Source organism: Mus caroli, unplaced genomic scaffold (genome assembly GCF_978045245.1).
Source record: "Mus caroli unplaced genomic scaffold, Mus_caroli_1 scaffold_10, whole genome shotgun sequence".
Taxonomy (NCBI): domain Eukaryota; kingdom Metazoa; phylum Chordata; class Mammalia; order Rodentia; family Muridae; genus Mus; species Mus caroli.
Genome location: NW_028227265.1, coordinates 96143070 through 96163348, shown reverse-complemented (window position 1 = coordinate 96163348; position 20279 = coordinate 96143070). Strand labels below are relative to the sequence as shown.

General features: G+C 45.7%; 1 protein-coding gene across 7 annotated transcripts in view; it reads right to left on the bottom strand.

Annotated features, from left to right (window-relative positions):
* The window catches only part of Rbpms (RNA binding protein, mRNA processing factor), a 150678-nt gene extending 135212 nt beyond the window's left edge, over nt 1-15466 (bottom strand). For 2 of the 7 annotated variants that reach the window (XR_015048662.1, XM_021169582.3), the window contains exon 1: nt 15042-15452. Coding sequence is in view for 6 of the 7 variants with exons in the window: in XM_021169582.3 (XP_021025241.1) it covers nt 15042-15107 (66 nt within the window). In the remaining variant the exon portion in view is untranslated. Of the gene's footprint in view, nt 1-15041 lie in introns of all 7 variants that reach the window. The other 5 variants (XM_029480393.2, XM_029480396.2, XM_085844026.1 and 2 more) reach the window with 4 other exon arrangements.
* Between the last annotated feature and the right edge of the window lie 4813 nt (nt 15467-20279).

The window sequence follows — 20279 nt, the reverse complement described above, 5'->3', positions numbered from 1 at the left end:
CAGTGGTCAAGCGCGCCAAAACCAAACAAGAACAAACTGACTTCTCTGCAGAAATCAGAGGCTCACTGCATAGCCCCAAGTTGTAAACACTTCAATTCTTCCTCCCTTTGAAAACTTGACTTCTTTTTAAGGCTCACAATCAGCTGGGTGGGTGCAGGACTAGGATCAAATGTCAACAGACTCCTTTTAGGTCCAATGGAGCAATCCAAAATGGCAGTGATGGTCGCGCTGCTTTAGGCCCAATAAACTGAAAAACTGTTAACGGGCAAATGACCCTAAAGGTGAGTTTCTGTTCATATTCCTCTTCCCTTGCCCCTCCCTCCAGTCTTGCCAGTTTGCAGGTTTATTTGCAACAAACTTTTCTTTCTACTCCGTGGTCTGGTTTGACGGTTTTCTGTGTCCTCGCTTACAACGTGCCCTACCTAACAGTTTTTTAAAAGTACTAAGGCCTGGGTGCTGGGTTTCATCCCCGGGACAAGCAAGGAGATGCTTATTGGGCTTCCGGGTTCTCCCAGCATCCCTCAGTCCCTACCTGTTCCAGGGCGTGGCTGGCCATACCCCGCCCTCTACCCAGAACTTTCCAATATAGGGATAGGCTTCCTCTCCCCCGAGGGTCTTCGAGACTCTCCGGACATTTGGGCGGGTCTCCACTCACCACTCCCCCTCCCCATCTCCTAGTGCCTCCGGCCTTTTCTGTCTCCCAATCAGACAGGAACTTCTCTGACCTCATGCTGGGAGATCAGCGGGAACCCTCCCTTTAGGTACTTTTAATTCTGCTTGAGTTGGCTATTTTGTTGCGGGAGAAATCCTATCGCGGGGGTTACAGTTTGTTGGGATGAACGCCTGCTTTTTTAAATCAATCCCTCACACATTACCTAAATAAACCAAAAAAACAGGGAACAGAAAAGATGAGCGTGAAGTCCGCCTTTGATCCCAGCACCCAGAAGGCAGATCTCTGAATTCAAGGCCAGCCTGGTCTACAAAACAAGTTCCAGGGCAGGACACAGGGAAACCGGATCTCAAGGAAGGAACAAAGGAACAATAAGAAAACGACAGAAATATATCAATATTTCAGACACCGGGTTTTTTCATTAAGAATAATTTTCCCCTATAAGCTGAATTTCCAATGCTCGGGTTCTTTTAACAGCTGGGTCTCACCTCTAAAATACAGAGGTTCCCAGCGCATTTAGCATACAAATAAAACCCTTTAGAACTGGGGATCGAATGGCTACTTTAACCTTACCTCTGCGTCAAGTTCACTGCTGGATGCCAGGGTGTAAATACTCCACATCCCTCCACCCCCACACAGGGGCTGGGCACAAAAGATTTATCAGCTAGCCTTCTGGGTGTAGCACTTAAAAAAGAAACAAAGAACTCTTAAAAAAAATGTGCTTCACAAAGATACTTGTCCTTCTCACTGAAAACTCAGAAAACCACAAATCTACTTTGGAGGGGGAGGGAGTGTGTTTCTAGTTATTAAATGAGATTTGTACTCCTTAAAAAAGATGTAGGAGGAGGGGCTGGAGAGATGGCTCAGGTTAAGAGCACTGACTGCTCTTCCAGAGGTCCTGAGTTCAACTCCCAGCAACCACATGGTAGCCCATAACCATCTGTAATTCATACAATTCCCTTTTCTGGTGTGTATAAATAAAGGCAGCTACACTGTACTCATATACAAAAAATGAATAAATATATCTTTTAAAAAGAAAAGATGGTTCGAGGCCAGCCTGGTCTACAAAGTGAGTTCCAGGACAGCCAAGGCTACACAGAGAAACCCTGTCTCGAAAAACCAAAAAAAAAAAGAAAGAAAAAATGTACTGGAAAGTTTATTACTGCAAGTCAGCAAAAATTTGTAACGGAAAAAAAAAAATCCTGATAAGACCTAACTACTTAGTCAGTAATATAAATTTAGAACCCCACTGTTGAATGTTTGAAGAGGGGGTAACATTCAAACATTGGGTGTGGACACTTCATTGTGCGTCTAATATCTGAAATCCGATGATTAAAGCTGTTTTGTTGTTGGCTTAAAGACCTCCCACTGTGGGACAGCCAGGCTAGAGGAAGAAAAAGGTCCGCTTTTATTTATGCACAGACAAGGTGTCACTCTCTTGCAAACCTCCTGCCTCAGCCTCCTTACTGCTGTTCTGTGTCTCCCGAGCCAGCAAAATCTTTCCTCTGCATTCCCATTCTGTTTATACCCCACATTCTGATGGGCGCCACCCATCTTAAGCAAATGTTTGAAGCCAGAGTAAAACCTTTCTTTCCCCCTTGGGGTAGAAAACCATGCCCTCCTAAAGGACTGCCAGGCCCTACGCTTAGATTTCTTGGGCTCTCAACGGTGGGTGCTGCCTGGCTTGGCCTAGCACCAGACTCTAGAGCAGCCATCCTCAACCTGTGGATTGAGACCCCTATGGGTTGCATATCTGATATTTACATTATCAGATTCCTAACAGTGACAAAAATCACAGTTACAAAGTAGCAATGAAATGATCTTAGGGTTGGCGGATCACCACAGCAGGAGGAACTCGGTATTAAGGGCTGCAGCCTTAAGAAGGTTGGGAACCTCTAGGGGGTATTTGCCAAGCTGACAGACTTCCCCCCAACCCCTCTCCCCTCACAGAGAAAAAGCTACAGCCCAGATTGCAAACTCTGGCTTTCTGCATAACCCCTTCCAAAGCACAAAAACTCAGGATGGGCCTTAAATAATCCCTTTGTTTACAAGAGGGTCATTTCCTGCAGTCAGCTCACACCCACAGGGTCGCACCCGATTCCCTAGGAGAGCCAATGACTTGCTCTGTAAAGAAAAAAGAAAAACTGAAACTACAGGAAAAGCAAACCAGGTGTAAGAAACTCTTCTCGAACAACAACTCCAAAGTCGAGGACTGCCCCGACTTCCCCTCCCCCAATTAAGATAATTTAACAAATAAAACAAAATCTACGAGGTCAATCGTGAAAAGACTTGACAAGGGTTCTCTCCAAATAGCCCACTGGGGACATGTTTTGGCATTCTGTGTCACGGCTGGGAAATAAGAGTGGAGAGGTAGGAATCACAATTCCTTCAGCAGCAGTGGCCAACGCCTGCAGTCACTCCCTTTAAGTTAAGAAAGGGAGGCCTGCTTCCCGAAGCAGCTTAAGAGACTTGTCATGTGCCCCACACAGGGACACAGAAAATGAGATAATAAAACTGAAGGGTAGTGACAGGCTGGCCAAGAACTGACTTCTGTTTAAAAAAAAACAAAACCTTAGATTGTGACATTACCCAACAATGGGTGATGAAGGCCAGACCCAGGTCAGGTTAGGACTTGAAGGTACAAGCTAAGAGGAGCCTTCTGAAGGCCGGCATTTTCCTGCCCCATCTATCTGCTCACTAACAGATGACTTCAGTTCGACGGCGGTAAGTAAATGATAAGGGACGTTTCTTTAGTCCTGTGATGTTATCCCTTCTGCTTCACGATGAGAGACAAAAATAAAACAAAAAATAACTCCCAAGTTTATAAAGACAAGTGGGCGTGGCCTGGGGCAGCTTCCAAAGGATTCCTTCACAATGAAACCCAGGTTCTTAAGAGTCTAATCCAGCCACCCAAAGCTGGAATGACCCGGAACTTCTATCTCTTTGTAGGAAGAAAAAACAAGGAAGCTAACACAGCTTGGGACTAGACCAGGCCAGAGGCTCAGAAGTGGTCAGCTTCATTCCAAGGCAACTCCTCGTCGGTTATATAAACATTTAACCCTATCAAGGCCACAAGTCACACCTGTCAAAATTAACCAATCCTCAGACGGCCACAGTTAATTTATTCCAGCCACACCTGCATTTCTGTTTCAGTGTGGCTGGGTTTAACTGGACAGAGGGGAAGAAGTCCTTTTTGTGTGCAAAAGGGTACTTTCCCCCACAGAAGATCAGTTGTCCATCTGTCTCCTCTACCATCCAAACAAAATTTGACTCAAAGGGTGTGAAATGATACTGTGGGTTTCTGTGATTTAAGGAAGAGAGGGGAATCAGAAATCTATTCACCTCAAAGACAGAAACAAAACTTAATCTGAACCGGGTACTGGTACTCGAGTCTTGAATCCTAGCACTCCGGAGACGGAGGCAAGTGGATCTCTGTGAGTTCAAGGTTAGCCTGTTCAACGTAGAGTTTCTGGATAGCCAGAGCTACATATATAATAAAGACACTGCGCCTCGGGAGAGGGGAGGGAAGGAGGGAGAAGGGAGGGAAGGAAAAGTTAAGGGAAAAATAAAACACAATCCAGAAGTGGCTGAGGTTTTATGAGAGACTTTATCACATTATAGATGTCAGCCTTTGAAAGGCTGATCTGTGTGCTTTTCACAAACAACAATGTACTGGGCGGTTCTGGAGTTGTTCTAGGCTCTGGGTTTTTGTTGTTGTGTTTTGTTCTGTTTTAAGAAATATTGGGCCTGGAGAGATGGCTCAGAGATTAAGAGCACTGGCTACTTTTTCTAGGGGTCCTGAGTTCAATTCCCAGCAACCACATGGAAGCTCACTATAATGGAATCTGATGCCCTCCTTCTGCTGTGCAAGTATATATCTGTATACATAGTAAATCTTAAAAAAAATAATAACAACACAGGAAGTTCCTGCTACCAGAGTCCCTAAAGGCACAGAGCCAACAAATGCAACAGGCACACAGGCAGTATAGCACTTAGGCTAAGGGGAATGACAATGTCAGGACTAATCTGTAATAAACAGAATAGCTGACACAGAGCTCCTGAGGCAGGAACAAATATGGTAAATGGGACCCTGTAAGGACCAGGCTACTAAAGCATGGGAAGATCTGGGAACCAGCCTCACAAACCTCATGTACCCATCTGTAAAACCTCAAAACCAATGAACTTCTCAGCATCCCTCGTTTTCTTAACCCTTTGCTAAAGAGTAACATTGAATGTCAGGCAAGTGGGGATGGGATGGGAAATCGGCATGCTTCCAGCGCACGCACACATCCATGCACACGCACACACGCAAACACTCACAAAATCCAGTTGTCATCTCACGGGGGGGGGGGGGGGTAGTATGTCAAGGACAGCCTTGGCTACATCGTGAATTAAATGCCATCCTAGTCCATTTAGACCCCTAACATCTTAAAGGAGGGGGTGGGACACAGTGAATTAATATCCACTTTGGACTAGGTACATAAATGTTAACAAACCAACTATCATGGCAAACCACAAGTCCTTTTTTTTTTAATTTCAGAGGTTTATTTAAAAACTACATAACCCTGGCTTATCCTAGAACTTGCTCTGTAGATCAGACTAGCCTTGAACTCAGAGAGATCCACTTTCCTCTGGATTCTTAAGACTTGGTGGATTCTAAGGCTTGTGTGACCACTGCCTGACTATCTCCACTTCTTTTTTTCTTTTTTCTTTTTTTTTTTTTTTAAAGATTTACTTATTTATTTTATATATATGAGTACACTGTTGCTGTCTTCAGACACTCCAGAAGAGGGCATCGGATCTTACAGATGGTTGAGAGCCACCATGTGTTTGCTGGGATTTGAACTCAGGACCTTTGGAAGAGCAGTCGGTGCTCTTAACCGCTGAGTCATCTCTCCAGCCCCTCCACTTCTTTATATTAACATTGAAAAAGAAGCCCCTACCCCTATGAGCACGACTCCCGCCAGTCATTACAGGAAAAGCACAAATAAAGGAGAGGGCTAACTGAAAACCAAGACTAGTCCCTAATGACCCACCATCTAAAGGCAGGTAAGGGGGGGAGGGTCCTTGCTCCCTCTCCCAGCACACTAGCTTCTAGGAGCATTCTGGAAGGACACTACATTCAAAAACAGAGGGAGGCCTTTTGGAACCTCAGGCCTCCTAAGTCTTGCAAATCACACATACTGGGTAAGGTAATTACACCTCTGAGCACAAAGGGAGAACTGGGCTACTTCAGTAATAAGATCACACTTTTGGAGCTTGTCCCCTGGTCCCCGGCGGCCTCTAGTAGGCAGCCTAGAGGTGACAAAGAGGAATTTTCACAAAATGTGATCCTGAGGCGTCCAGAAGAAAATCCTGTGTAGGCTCTCCCCTGGGATTGCACTGGCCAGCGACCAGCATATCTACATGGTGACATAAAGGAGTCTCGGCAATCAGATGGCCTCTAGTCATTAGCATCACTCCTGTAAAGTAAGGGACTAACTGAAGGTGAAGACTTGTGGTACCCGGCTAATTCTGAGACGCTCAGGTTTCTCCTACCTTTGTGAAATCCCAAATGCTGACAGGATTAAACTAGGCTTTTAAATTGGTGCAACAATACCGCACTACAGGTCGAAATCCTGGCCTCTCTTCCTGGTGTGTTCCTGTCATTTCCTTCTCTTTGCTGTTCATTAACACAGATCGGAAAGGCTTGCAGCGGGTTTAGACCTTGCAAGAAATGCAGCTACAAGTTGTGACTGTTTCCTTTCCTTCCCGGGACTTAGCCGGGCACCAAACAAGACAGCAAACCCACAGAAAAGTCAGAAGTGAAAATCCTGACCCATAGGGCATACGGCCTTAGGCAGTCTTTTTTTATTTATTTTTAATCTCTGATAAAAATAAAATTCAAGCTTCTCTATATTTTATGATAACTTGGCCTTCAACATCAACAAAAAACCCTGCAAGTCTGGGAGCTGATGACAAGTTTAAGAAAAAGGCAAACTCCTCGGACTCTGGTGAAAGGAGAAAAAAAAACCCATTAGAAATACTATATATACCTAGATATTTCTGACTCCTGCCCCCCGACCGCCACCCGATAAAGATAGCAGATACTATCATAACCAGGCAGTTTCTAAGTAATACATCTTTATGTATTAAAATTAGTCTTTTTCCCTGAGAACTCTCGATTTTTCCCCCTGTCCCCAGAAGCCGTTTCTCTTTGCTTGCTTTTCATCACAAGGTTTCCCAAGGATGGGAACTCCATTTTCTGGACACTCGCCCACATGACCCACATTTTCAATTACCAGCAGCTACATATGCAAACTATTCAAAAAAAAAAAAAAAAACAAAACAAAAAAAACAAAAAAACCTTCTTTCAACATCTGGCCTATCCTGTGCACCCCGAACCCAGAACTCCTTGCTGCCTGGCTTCATCTGTACTTCGACAAATCTGGTCCTCCAAAGGAGGATCCTTGTATCGCACACTTCAGCCCTTTCCTGCAGCCCGGGGCCTCACTGATTCTTCTGTAGCTGGCTGCACTGTGTGTCCTGTCCCACTGGAACAGGATGCTGTGGAGGACAGAGGCCCCCACTTCCTAGCTCAGAAAGCAACTGCCTCGTTCATCACCAGCTGGTCACCCCCTAAACACCCTCCTCTTTTCTTTCGGCTTTTGCTTGCTGCTCCTCAAACAGGATCCACACAGGCTCCCTGCCTGCCATCTTCCCGCAGCAAATCCAGATCAGACTCTTTGGCGAAGCGCCACCACCTTAAGAATAGGCTTGCTTCTGGTTCAAGCCACCTCAACCTTCATGGCATGCCTTATTAAACCTGTTAGCCTGTGCATGACTGCCCCTCCGTGAAACTGAGCAGCTGTGCCAGCCAGGCAGGCAACGCACATTTTCAGTGGCAGCATTAGGGAGGCAGAGGCAGGCAGATCTCTTGAGTTCGAGGCCAGCCTGGTCTACAGAGTTCCAGGACAGTCAGGGCTATACAGAGAAACCCTGTCTTGAAAAAACAAACAAACAAACCTGACAACAACAAAGGAGCACCCCTCGCCTCCTCAGACACGTGTGCACACATAAACACCCACACCCACACGCATGCACTGCATTCAGGTTGTTTAAAATATTTTCCTGGTGCACGTTAAAGATAGAGATGTGAGCAGCGGGCAAAGTTAAGCCAAGTCATCCCTCATAGAAGCTCATCTTCATCGGGGTCTGGCCCAGTCTTCATCAACAGGGGCCTTCAATTTAAAGGCTGGTCCTCCCTGGGCTTCCCACCCACTGAACTATGCATCCATTCTTGCCCCAGCGACTGAGGTTCATTCTCCTCACTCCTCCCTAAGGTTTTTTTCTTTGCCCGAAGCAAGCACTGTTCAAGAGGAACACTGGCAAGGCCCTTTCCACTTCCCCAGGCAGACCAGACACTAAGGTGCCAAAGGAAACTGAACGCAAACATTCCAAAGTGCCTGTCACACAGAACAGGCTCGTTGGGAGGGTGGGAGGCCTCTCTACTCTTCCACCTAGCTAAGGCTTCTAGCAGCCCCTGACCAGAAAGTCAAAAAGGAGTTACCCACGAGAACCCAAATTCTATTGGTCAGAACCCAGTAGCTCTATGGGATGGATGATCATGTTTATCTGATGGACTCACCTTGATGGATCCTTCAAGAACTACAGGTGAGAAAGCATTTGCTAATAATGTGGGCTCACAACCTTTTGAAATCTCTAATAGGAAAAGGACTGTCAGTATTAAGCAGGTAGGTAGCTGGCCTTGCATATTTCCAAATTCTACACCTATAAGGATGTGTGCATGTGTGTGTAGGGCAATGGGATTGGCGTATGGAAGTGTGACTATTAAGGGTATTGTTGGGGGCTGGATAGGTGGCTCAGCAGTGAAGAGCTCCGACTGCTCTTCTGAAAGGTCCTGAGTTCAATTCCCAGCAACCACATGGTGGCTCACAACCATCTGTAATGGGATCTGATGCCCTCTTCTAGTGTGTGTCTGAAGAGGGCTGCAGTGTCCTCATATAACTAATAATAAATAGATAATATTATAAAGAAAAAGTATTGATAGGTGGCACACACCTCCTCTGTGGAACTGTACAACAGAGGCAATGCCGACCTAGGAGCTAAGCAGAGATGACAACTTCTTAGGAAAATGACATCTCTGTGGAAGTGAGTGATGGGCACAGAAACCGAGGTTACAACCTGAATCCTGCTCAGCCTGGGCCAGAACAGGGGAAGAAAGCAGGAGGAAGTCTGCAGAACACAGGGGCAGACTGTACAATCCCCACTGTCATGTGTGGGCTTTGTTCTGTGCAGATCAGATCTGTGTGGAAGGATTGGGGTTGGGGTATCACAGGACCCAGCGTATGGCATCAGTTGGATTGAGAAAGGATATTAGAACGTGGCCAGCAACTGAAGATCACTACAATGATTTGTGACAAACCAAGGAGCTCAAGCTCATGACAAAGGCCCGAGTCCCGCCAAGCCAGATACAACCAACCTGACAGTGATCCCCTCCAGGGCTCACGAAGGAAATGAACAATCCTCAAGGCATCGATCACGCCACGTGTTCAGCCCACCATTATGGAAATGCAGGAGAAAATTCACCATGGTCTGTATGTGACTCACCAATTATATACGTTTTCTTTATATTGGGTTTCATGTACAACTGAAAGAACTGTTTTGAAGGGAGGAAAGGGAAGATGGAATGAGGTGGCTGCATTATGATATCAAAAAATAAAAAAAGGAAACTATTGCCGGGCGGTGGTGGCGCACGCCTTTAATCCCAGCACTTGGGAGGCAGAGGCAGGCGGATTTCTGAGTTCGAGGCCAGCCTGGTCTACAAAGTGAGTTCCAGGACAGCCAGGGCTATACAGAGAAACCCTGTCTCGAAAAACCAAAAAAAAAAAAAAAAAAAAAAAGGAAACTATTAAAACTTGAAAATTCCTCTTTGCTCAATAAAAACACAGACCTCAGGACATCCAGAGCCTGCTTGCTCTTCCGTAAAATTTTCCAGGACGCAGTGCCCTGCCTTCAAATTTTTAGCTTCCAGATAGTCTATTTATATATATTTATCATATATATACATATGTATATATAAAATACTATATACAATATATATAGAAGATAGTTATATATATATATATACATACATACACACTACACGTGTAAAAGCAGTATGCAACAAATATGAACAGAACATACTAAGGGCTGCATAACATTCCCTATGAAGTTACATAATAATTTATTTAGCAAATTCCCCTTTGTTAAACAGTTTCTGTTCATTTTCACAATCATAACTCTGCAATAATCACCCCAGAAAGAGATCCTTACTACACCCTATTTCCTCAGAGTAAATTCTTAACAATGCAGGCACCAACTCAAAGAGCCACGATGTATTTTGATGCCTCCTGCCAAAGCCCCTCAGAGCCAGGGCCCTAATTTCCATCAGTGTTACCAGGTTCCCAGTTTACCACCCCAGCACTAAAGCTAAGTGCAGCAGAAAACAGGATCCTACACAAACAGTCTGAGACAATGTCTCCAAAGAAGCCACTACCTCAACCAAAGGATGGAGTCAGAGCATCGGCAAAAGAAGAGAGTAAGCACTAGCAGGGCTCACCAGCTGATCAGAGAAACTGGAAAACCACTTTTGGCAAAGCAGCCTAAAATGCACGCCACATTGGCAGTGCTGTTGGGCCACTGTCCCCACATGAGGTCACATTTCCATCCAAATCACTGTTAGGGAGTCCTATTTCATGACTGAAACATGTTTTCTGTATTAGATTTGGTTTGCAACAATAGGTCAAATTGTACCAAACTACCCCGGATCCTTCCAGAAGCCATGTCAAGTAACCCTCATGCTCAAGGAAAACCTGAGGTTACCACATCACTGACATCAGCGGTTAAGAGCACTGACTGCTCTTCCCAAGGTCCTGAGTTCAAATCCCAGCAAGCACACGGTGGCTCACAACCATCCATAATGAGATCTGACACCTTCTTCTGGTGTGTCTGAAGACAACTACAGTGTACTTATTTACCAAAGAGAACGGGGTTGAGGGAGCAGAGGTCCTAAATTCAATTCCCAGCAACCACATTAAGGCTCACAACCATCTGTACTGCTACAGTGTTCTAAAATACATAAAATAAAATAAATATTTAAAAAAAAAAACCTACAACCCCAATGCTTTGGCAAAATACCCAACACTCTGAAAGACCTAAAGTAAAATTGTATGCATGACCCTCGTAAGATCTGACTTGATGCCATTTCTGCCAAACATCTCAACCACCGTTGCTACATTGCCAACTCTTGCTTCTCTTAGTTAGACCTTATACTGCTTCCCCAGAACTGAGATGTATTTTAAACTGCTTCAACAGAAGGTAAGCCACCTAAAAATGACATGAGTGGCATGAATGAATCTAAAAATACAACCAAATGACAAATTTATCTCATTCCCGCCCCCCAAAACACTCACCAATAGGTCATATAAGACACATTGTAAGAACATAAAAAAACAAACAAACAAACAAAAAAAAACCTTTTGAGACAGTATTTCACTTTGTAGCCCTGTCTGGGATAGAACTTGCTATGTAGACCAGACTGGCCTCAGACTCAAGAGATCCCCCTGGCTCTGCCTTACAAAATGAAGGCATCACACCACACCCAACCAAGAACTTTGGTTCTAAAGCAGAGCCTTCCCATGTGTGAAGACTTGCTTCTAAACTTTCAATCTTCCTGCCAGAATTACTTTCTTGCTTTCTTTTTTTTTTTTAAATTTTTAATATTTTTATTACATATTTTCCTCAGTTACATTTCCAATGCTATCCCAAAAGTCCCCCATAGCGCCCCCCACTTCCCTACCCACCCATTCCCATTCTTTTGGCCCTGGCATTCCTCTATATTGGGGCATATAAAGTTTGCAAGTCCAATGGGCCTCTCTTTCCAATGATGGCCGACTAGGCCATCTTTCGATACATATGCAGCTAGAGACAAGGGCTCCGGAGTTCTGGTTAGTACATCATGTTGTTCCGACAATAGGGTTGCAGATCCCTTTAGCTCCTTGGGTACTTTCTCTAGCTTCTCCATTGGGAGCCCTGTGATACATCCAATAGCTGACTGTGAACATCCACTCCTGTGTTTGCTAGGCCCCGGCATCGTCTCACAAGAGACAGCTATATTTGGGTCCTTTCAGCAAAATCTTGCTAGTGTATGCAATGGTGTCAGCGTTTACAAGCTGCTTATGGGAAGGATCTTTCTTGCTTTCTTAATTGCAAAAATAATGTAAGAACAATGCAATACCCTGCACATACAAACAAAACCCTGGCAACTCTCAGGTCCCCGTAAGATGGCAACTGGTTGTCTTTGCAGAAAAACTTGCAAAAGAGCATACACACAGAACACACTAGAAAGCCAGATGTTCTATCTCTTACACAGCTGCAAAATCCTAAAATTACTCTCCTCTGTTTGAAGAGCTATACAAAGCTGCACACTCTCCAAAACCTTTCAACTACAGACTGATGTAGAAATTTTCCTAAGTCCTAGATTTTTTTTAATTCTGCACAACTGTATCCGTGTGAGCAGCTCAGCGTCATTATTGCAAAGTAAGCCACTACAGGCGTAGGGTTAAAACATGCTGGGTGATAAGAGGAGCTGGTTTCAAACGTAGAAAGGAAAAAGAAAGTCTTGCATTCTCCAATGGAGGATCTAAAAAAAAAAAAAGTCTAAACCCATGGTGACCTAGGAAATGAATTGTTCTCTTACTGACGGTTGGACTCACTTTTCTAACTCAATTCAGTGGCCACCAGCAACTACAAGCATATTTTCTTCTTTTTCTTCCTTTTTTTTTTTGAGACAGGGTTTCGCTGTATAGCCCTGGCTGTCCTGGAAATCACTCTGCAGGCGTGTGCCACCATCACCCGGCTGCATATTTTCTTCTTGTCTTCATGTACGTATACATGGGGTGTGTGTGTTCTGTTTTCCAGAGTCCACTCCAAGGCTCTTCAATGTGTCAGAACACATTGCTGATCCACTGGGTGGGCAGGGAATGGGTCCAGTGTTTTGGTTTTGTATAATGACAAGCACATTAATGGGACTCACCAAATACTCTATTTATTTTACTTGTGGCTTTCAGGGTTATGGAAAAAAGGGGGGGTAGGAATTTTTCAAAAACCAAGTATACACAGAGAGCAGAGAATTATGATAAAAATGACCTGGATCACTCAGACCAATTTTGTTTCTATGATGCTAGCTAGTCAGGTGTGGTAACAAATGCCTTTAATCCCAGTACTCTTAGGCAGGAAAACAATTTCAAAGCCTGACTGTGTGACCTGGGAGACCCTACTTATAAACAAAATGTACAAAGTAGCCAGAGAGTGTTTGCCTGGCATGCCTAATGGTCCAGGGTTCACTGGAGAAAAAAAAAAAAAGTCAAGGAATTAACACTCACTCTTGACAGTGTCTGTATTCTACACACTCCCACCAGTTCATAACCCAAGCTCTGAAACCTTCCTGCTAGGTCTTATTTCTCAAATAACGCCAGTTTCACTAGGAAAGAGTTAACACTTACCAGAATCACGTGCTGTTCCTACCTGACTGGGGACACAGGGTAACAAGGCAAATAAGTCAGATGATTGCACCAACCCGGCCTTTACTTACTAGATGAGATCACCAGGAGTAGGGAGCCTTAGTTCGGCAAGCACTTTCGGCTAAGATGGACCAAGCAAAAAATCTGACTTGCCATAATTTTAAATCAAATGGGTATGGGACTTAGAGACAAATCTATTGTATTAAAACCTTGAAAACAAACAAAAGCAACCAACCAAACAAAAAGCTATGAGGTTCTGTTAGCTTCCAAAATCATTTTGAATTTCTGTTGTTGTTACGAGCTTTTTCCCAGTTTCGACTTTCCTGAACCAGATGAAGGAAATAAGGTTGGCTTCCCAGAATCTCTCTTAGCAGAGCTAAAGGCACTGCTGATCATGAATGAGTTACCCTGTGTTAATTAAAACACGTGAAACACCAGCAATCTAAAGAGCAAAGGGGCCATCTTTTTTACTTTTTATTTTTTTGTAAGTTTAACTGGTCAGGAAATAAACTGAAAAACAGCCAGAACTTGCAGACGGCCCCTGGCTTTCTTATAAAACAGCATACACAAAACTTTCCAAAGCAGTATCTGATGATAAAATAGCTAATTTCTTCAGGTGAAGAGGCAGTTTTTCAGCTCTTCCATTCATTTAAGAGGCACCAAGTCACAAGTGAGCTAATATTTTTTGCACTGATTTGCATACGTTTCGATCTCTCCTGTCTTCCCCATTTAAACAGTTCCCACTTTACCAGTGGATAGTTCACGCAGGTCTGTCTGAGTTGGGTAGATGGATACTCTTCTCGAATGTTTGGTTTCACTCTCTGTATTTAAGTTTGCACAAGCGTCCCAATACTCTCACCATGCTAACAGCTTTAGAGTCAGTTCCGGTTGTGTTCGTCCCCTTTATTAGGATGTAAATTACCTGTAAGAACACTTTTTTACGTTATAGTGGGATGGGCAGTTTCTGCTACTGCACACTCAATTCTGGGAGACCTTTAAAAAGGTAAATATAATTGCTTGTATTACAGATAACACATTTGCAGGTGTGAAGGCGAAACAGGATATCACAAAACTGACAAAATTCACGAGCCCCAGGTACACCCCCGTCCACCACCGGTGTTTTCAGTAAGAAACGCACCACAGCCGCAAATTGTTTGTAATCATCATTCCGAGTGTGCCACATAAAGTTGTGATTTTTCCCCCTTTAAAAACACCCTCCACGCACCTTTGCTTTGGGGAACCCAAAGCTTTTAGCCCTTGTTATTCTACGCCCCCACCCCCACATTCGACCTCTCCCAGGTTCGGCGGGGGTCTCCGACTCATCGGAGAAGAATGCGTCCTATGAGTTATCTATTAATCCAAAATGTCTCAGCTAAGAAGATATTTCACCCAGAACTTTTAACACCGAAAGGGAGGGAGGAAGCGAGGGAGGGAGGGGAGCTGGGGTCGGAAGTATCTTTTACTGAGAACTTTCCCAGAGTTTCTCCCTTCGCCATACCTCCCTCCCTCCAATTTCCAGCTGCAAGACGCAAGAACCCAAGTCCTGACCCTCCCTGGTCCCAATCATCTGAGGTCACCCGGGAGTCAGCTCTCGATTCCGCTTTCAACATCCCGGGTAGACAAAGCTGAGCATTCTACTTACAAAAGTCTCGGGAAAGTCCTCAAAACTTTATGCAATAACCAGAGGCAGGCGGACGCGCGTGGACCCAGCCCCGCGCCCTCGGGACGCCCGCGTCCCGTGCTACTCCCCCCACCCCCGGCCCGTGCGCCCCGCGCCCCGCGCCCCCCCAGCCAGTCCCCCTCAGTACCTCCTCCTCCTGAAGGTTGGCCTCGCTCGGGGTGTTCTCCTTCTCGGCTTTGCCGCCGCCGTTCATCTTCCCGGTCCTTCGTCGCCGCGCGGGGCTGGGGCGCGGGGCTGGAGGCAAGGGCGAGGGCGCGCTCGCCCGCTGCTACCTTCCCCCGGGGCGGGCTGCGGGGCTGGAGCCGGGCGGCGCAGCGGAGAGCCCGGGCGGACAGGCGGACCGGCGGGCGGGGACCTCCGAGAGGCCGGGCGAGCCCCGGAGTCGGGACGCGGCCGAGACGGAGGAGGCGAGGCAGCGGGCGCGGTTGGGACGGGAGCCGCCGAGGACGCGCTGCTGGCAGGCTCTGGGCAGCGGGGCCGCACGCAGCGCGCTTTCTCTCGCCTTCCTCCCTCCTCCCCTCCCCTTCCTCCCCTCCCCTCCTCCCTCCGCCCTCCCTGGACGTGCGCAGCCGGACGCAGCCCAGAGGGACGCGGCTCGGGACGGAGAAGCCCCCCGCGAGAGGAGGGGCGTGGGGCGGAGCGGTCGAACCCAGGGCTGGGCTGGGCTGGGTTGGGCTTGCGGGGGGGGGGGGGGGTCGGCACCGGGGTCACGAGGCCGCGGGGACCGGGGGCGGAAGGTCGGGACCGCGCCTTCTGTCTCCAACCCCGTGAACCTAGGCATCCGGGCAGGCCAGCGGCGGTGGGCTTGGAGAGGGGACTCAGAGCCGGGGACCAGCCTTTCGGGGTGGGGGTGAGGGGCGCATGGACTGGAGCGCGCTACTTTTGTTTGCTTGCTTTTCACGACGGGTGTGCACCCAAACCCACCCTCGGTGGCAGTACCCGCCGAAACTCGGTTCTTCCCTGGCTGAAAGGCGACGTGCACGCGGGACAGCCCACCACGGAGCCTAGCTTTCGCAGGACACCGCTTGCCACCCCACTGCGGGTGCCGGAGTCCAGCGAAACCTCCCAGCCTCCCCCCGACCTCGGCCGCTATCGCTCTCTAGGCTTCCGGCCGCCCCTGTTCAGACTCGCACAGCCGGCACCAAACTGTTCTGGAATCGGGTCTGTTTACATCACTCTACGGGGAGCCCCTTCCTGGAATACAGGACTGCGTCCTGTTTATCTCTGCCATAACTTAAGTAGGCTACCTGGAGCGTAGTCCCGAAGCTTAGTAGGCCCTCAATATGTACTTGTTGGCTAAGTATCCCTCACTGCCCCTCAAAGGTCAAGACATTTATCTCTAGAGAATCAAAGCAATTACCCAACACTGGATGACCGCATAGCTTCCACTTCCTCATCTATAAAATGAATAAATATTCATACATATATACACACATACATATTCTCCCATTTCACTGATTTTATATATACATATATATATATATACACACACACACACATATATATTACAATCATATATATGTGTGTGTATATATATATATATATATATATAATCTCCCAGGGTTTTAGAGATTATAGGTGGGGCGAGCCTCAGGTTCCTAACACCCATACTTGCACAATTGTGGTTTACAATAGGCGGAAGCTAGCATTATTATTAAGGAAGTTTCCATTTTCCTGGTCCTAGAGAACTTTTCCAACAATAGATCCTGTAAGCTCCTAGACTTTTGTCTAGTTTGGACAGACATTTAAAACCCACGATTCAGAGGATGGTGCCTGTCTCTCTGAGGAAGTTCGTCTGGCATGCCGCACCAATCACGATTTCTCATTTATGGCTTGGTTTAACTGTTTATCTCTTTCTCCCTACTCCACATTCTTGACCCTTTCCCGCTTTGAGTGCGGCTGGGGGTGGGGTGAAGCGGGAGCGGGTGGGAGCTGAAGATAAGGGCCCTGCCTTTAGGCAATTCAAAGCGGTGTTGTGGAGACGAGATACCCCAAACAACTCCAAGGCAACATAGTCGCTGAATCCTGGTTCAAATTATAAAAAGCAGGACACGCACAACGTCGTTCTTTTGCTTTTAAAGGCGTTGCGAAGTGAAAATCCATAGTGATACTTGGTTTTAGATCATAAGTTTTCTTTGAGGGGATCTGGAGACGTGGGGAAGTTTCTAAAGGAAAATAATGTTTTAAGTCGCTGTCATAATACCACTGCTCTCTGTAGGAACCAAGGTGCCTTCTGGGAGGAAATGAACCAAGAGTCTTTGGAACAGCGGTAGAAAAAGTTCAGAAGCAAAACTGCAGTTGATCGGAAACTTTGTCCGCGTTTTGATTTATTGATTGTGTTGATTGGCAGCTTTGCTCCGCCGGTTTTTCAGTCAGTTATAAGAGGAACCACGAGGGGGCAGTGTCTTCCTGAGCGATACGTGAGTGGTGAGCTTGGGTGGCTACACTGGCCAGTAGAACTAGCTAGCCCTTTGCCCTCCTTGGCGATTCCTGCCTGTTACTGGATACACTCCACAGAGAGACACTGTTCCGCAGGAGCCTGGCAAGGACCCAAGAAAAAAATGACAAGCTGGTCCTTAACGGTTCCAGTGGGAACCCATTTACAAGAAGGTAGATTAAGTTGTGTGGTTTCAGGATGCTGGGAGATTCTCCCTTCTCTCACCAGGGAAAAAAGTGGCTTAATTCCAGATATAGAACCTGACTTTCTTTCTTTCTTTTTTTAATCTTTTTTTTTTTTTTTGGTTTTTCGAGACAGGGTTTCTCTGTGTAGTCCTGGCTGTCCTGGAACTCACTCTGTAGACCAGGCTGGCCTCGAACTCAGAAATCCGCCTGCCTCTGCCTCCCAAGTGCTGGGATTAAAGGCGTGCGCCACCACGCCCGGCTTCTTTTTTTAATCTTGAAGTCAAACCAAAACTTTGCCTTTTGCTATAAAGTTAACAACCTCTGGTATAAGAAAGAATAATAAAAAATAAAAGAAAAAAGAAAGAAAGAAAGAAAGAAAGAATAAGTCCTGTGAGGGGAACCTGCCTGGCATCTTTGTGTGTTCCCAGCATCTGGACAGTGCCTAACACATAGCAGGCACTGTTATTTTTAATGAATAAACACACCAGGTAGTGGTGGCACATGCCTTTAATCCCAGCACTCTGGAGGCAGAGGCAAGCAGATCTGAGTTCAAGGCCAGCCCATGATCTACAGAGCAAGTTCCAGGAAAGCCAGAGCTACACAGAGAGATGCTATCTTGAAACAAACAAAACAACACAAACAAATGAACATCCTGATGATGTATAAAAATGGTCACTACACGGGAGTCATAATTAAATTCTGGAAGGTATAGCCTGGATGGAGACACTGCCTACAATAGGAGGATTGAAGAAAGAGATTTCAAGAAATGAAATGTAAAAAAAAAAAAAAAAAAAAAAAAATCACACCACTGTATTGACACAGAAGGCAATCACGTTGTCAGAGACAGCAGAGTACTGTCTCAGTGCAGTAAGAGTGTGACATAATACGACGCCTGGAAGACAAGATTTCATTTCTATCCTTTCGGTAAAGGAATGGTATGGACTTATTTGGAAGAAAAAAAAAATCCAGTAACATATTAAACAACAAGACCCAAGGAAAACCTGCGAGCCGACCTTCAATATTTATAAACCGGTCTCGGCTGTAGGAAGGAGGAGAGGGAGGGAAGGAGGAAAGAGGAAGAGACTCAGGAGTTATATGTTCAGCCAGGCTATACCTGATCTTTATGACTTATTTACTATCTCAAGGATGAAGTTTCACGTACGGTAGCTGATAGTTGCCTGGCATGCGAAGAATTATAAGACAACAAAGGGAGTTTATATCCCGGCAAAACAGGGCTATTGACCGGGAGACATTTGCCCTCTCACCTGCCTCTTGTTCAGCCATATTTCTGCCTGGCCTGCAAGGTTGCATACCAGGTTGAAAGGGAAATATTGTGTGCACCTGTAGTCCCCGCGAGTCACACTGCTACGCTGGCAGCCGTCCTTTTGAGAGTTGCTTTAAGAAATCCAAACCCGTAATTATGTTTTAAACGTTTGTCTCTGGGAATTGCAGGCATGAAAGGTCTATTTGGGGGCTATTTGCACAGCTCGGAGTTATTGCAGCAGGAGGCTGCAGAACCTACCATGAGTGTTACAATTGTTAAGTTTGCTGATCCAAAGTTTTCGAACCAGTTACTATTTTGTTGGCTTTATTTTATCCTTGACAACACAACTCTTCCTTGGTTCACTGCCATCTGTTTTTTTGTTGTTGTTGTTTCTTTGTTTTGTTTTGTTTCTTCTTCTTTTTTTTTTTTTTTGGATTTTCGAGACAGGGTTTCTCTGTATAGCTCTGACTGTTCTGGAACTCACTTTGTAGACCAGGCTGGCCTCGAACTCAGAAATCCGCCTGCCTCTGCCTCCCGAGTGCTGGGATTAAAGGCGTGCGCCACCACGCCCGGCTTTGTTTCTTCTTTTTAATAGTGGCACATGATATTTACCATCTTAGCTATTTAAATGCACAGTTTGGCAGTGTTAAATATATTCAACTTGTACGGCATCCCCAGATTTTTATCACCTCCACAGTCGTAAAAAACAAACAACCCTCTCACTCATTTTGAGAAACACAAGCAGCCACAGGCTGGACCAGACAAGGAAGAAAATCAGGTTCCCAGCCTCCAGCCCCAGCCAGATTCTCAGCACAGAGAGTCAGTGCCTATTGGCCATCCTTTTTGAAGATATTGTCTTGGAAATAAATCCTCCAGCCCCAGCTGTCCAAATTGATGCCTTGTGGGGGGAAAAGGTGAGCCTTCTCCAGCCAATGCTGGGGAAATTACAAAATTGTTAGTAATTATATATGAAAAAGTAAACGCTGTTGTACTGTGCCAGTAAGCCTTGGGTGGCTTTTTAAACAGCATTCAACAAAGGAGTGTAATTGCAAATCCTCAGGTGGGGTCCCACTATAAAATAAAACCGAGGCAAATTAAGCCATTGGGGTGGCACTGGGGGTGGAACCTGGAAAAAGTTTCCATCTTGAGGAATCTGTTAGCAAAAAACAGTATTCAAGGATAAGCTGCACCTAATTCAGAGCCTGGAAAGAAAAATAATTAGTTAAATTAGCTTGCAGGAGTGGCTACAGAGATAGCTCAGCAGTTAAGAGCACTGACTGCTCTTCCAGAGGTCCTGAGTTCAAATCCCAGCAACCACATGGTGGCTCACGACCATCTGTGATGGGGTCTGATGTCCTCTTCTGGTGTGTCTGAAAACAGCTACAGTGTGTTCATCATATATATATATATATATATATATATATATATATATATATATATAATGAATAAACACAATCTTAAAAAAAAGAAAAGGAAAGC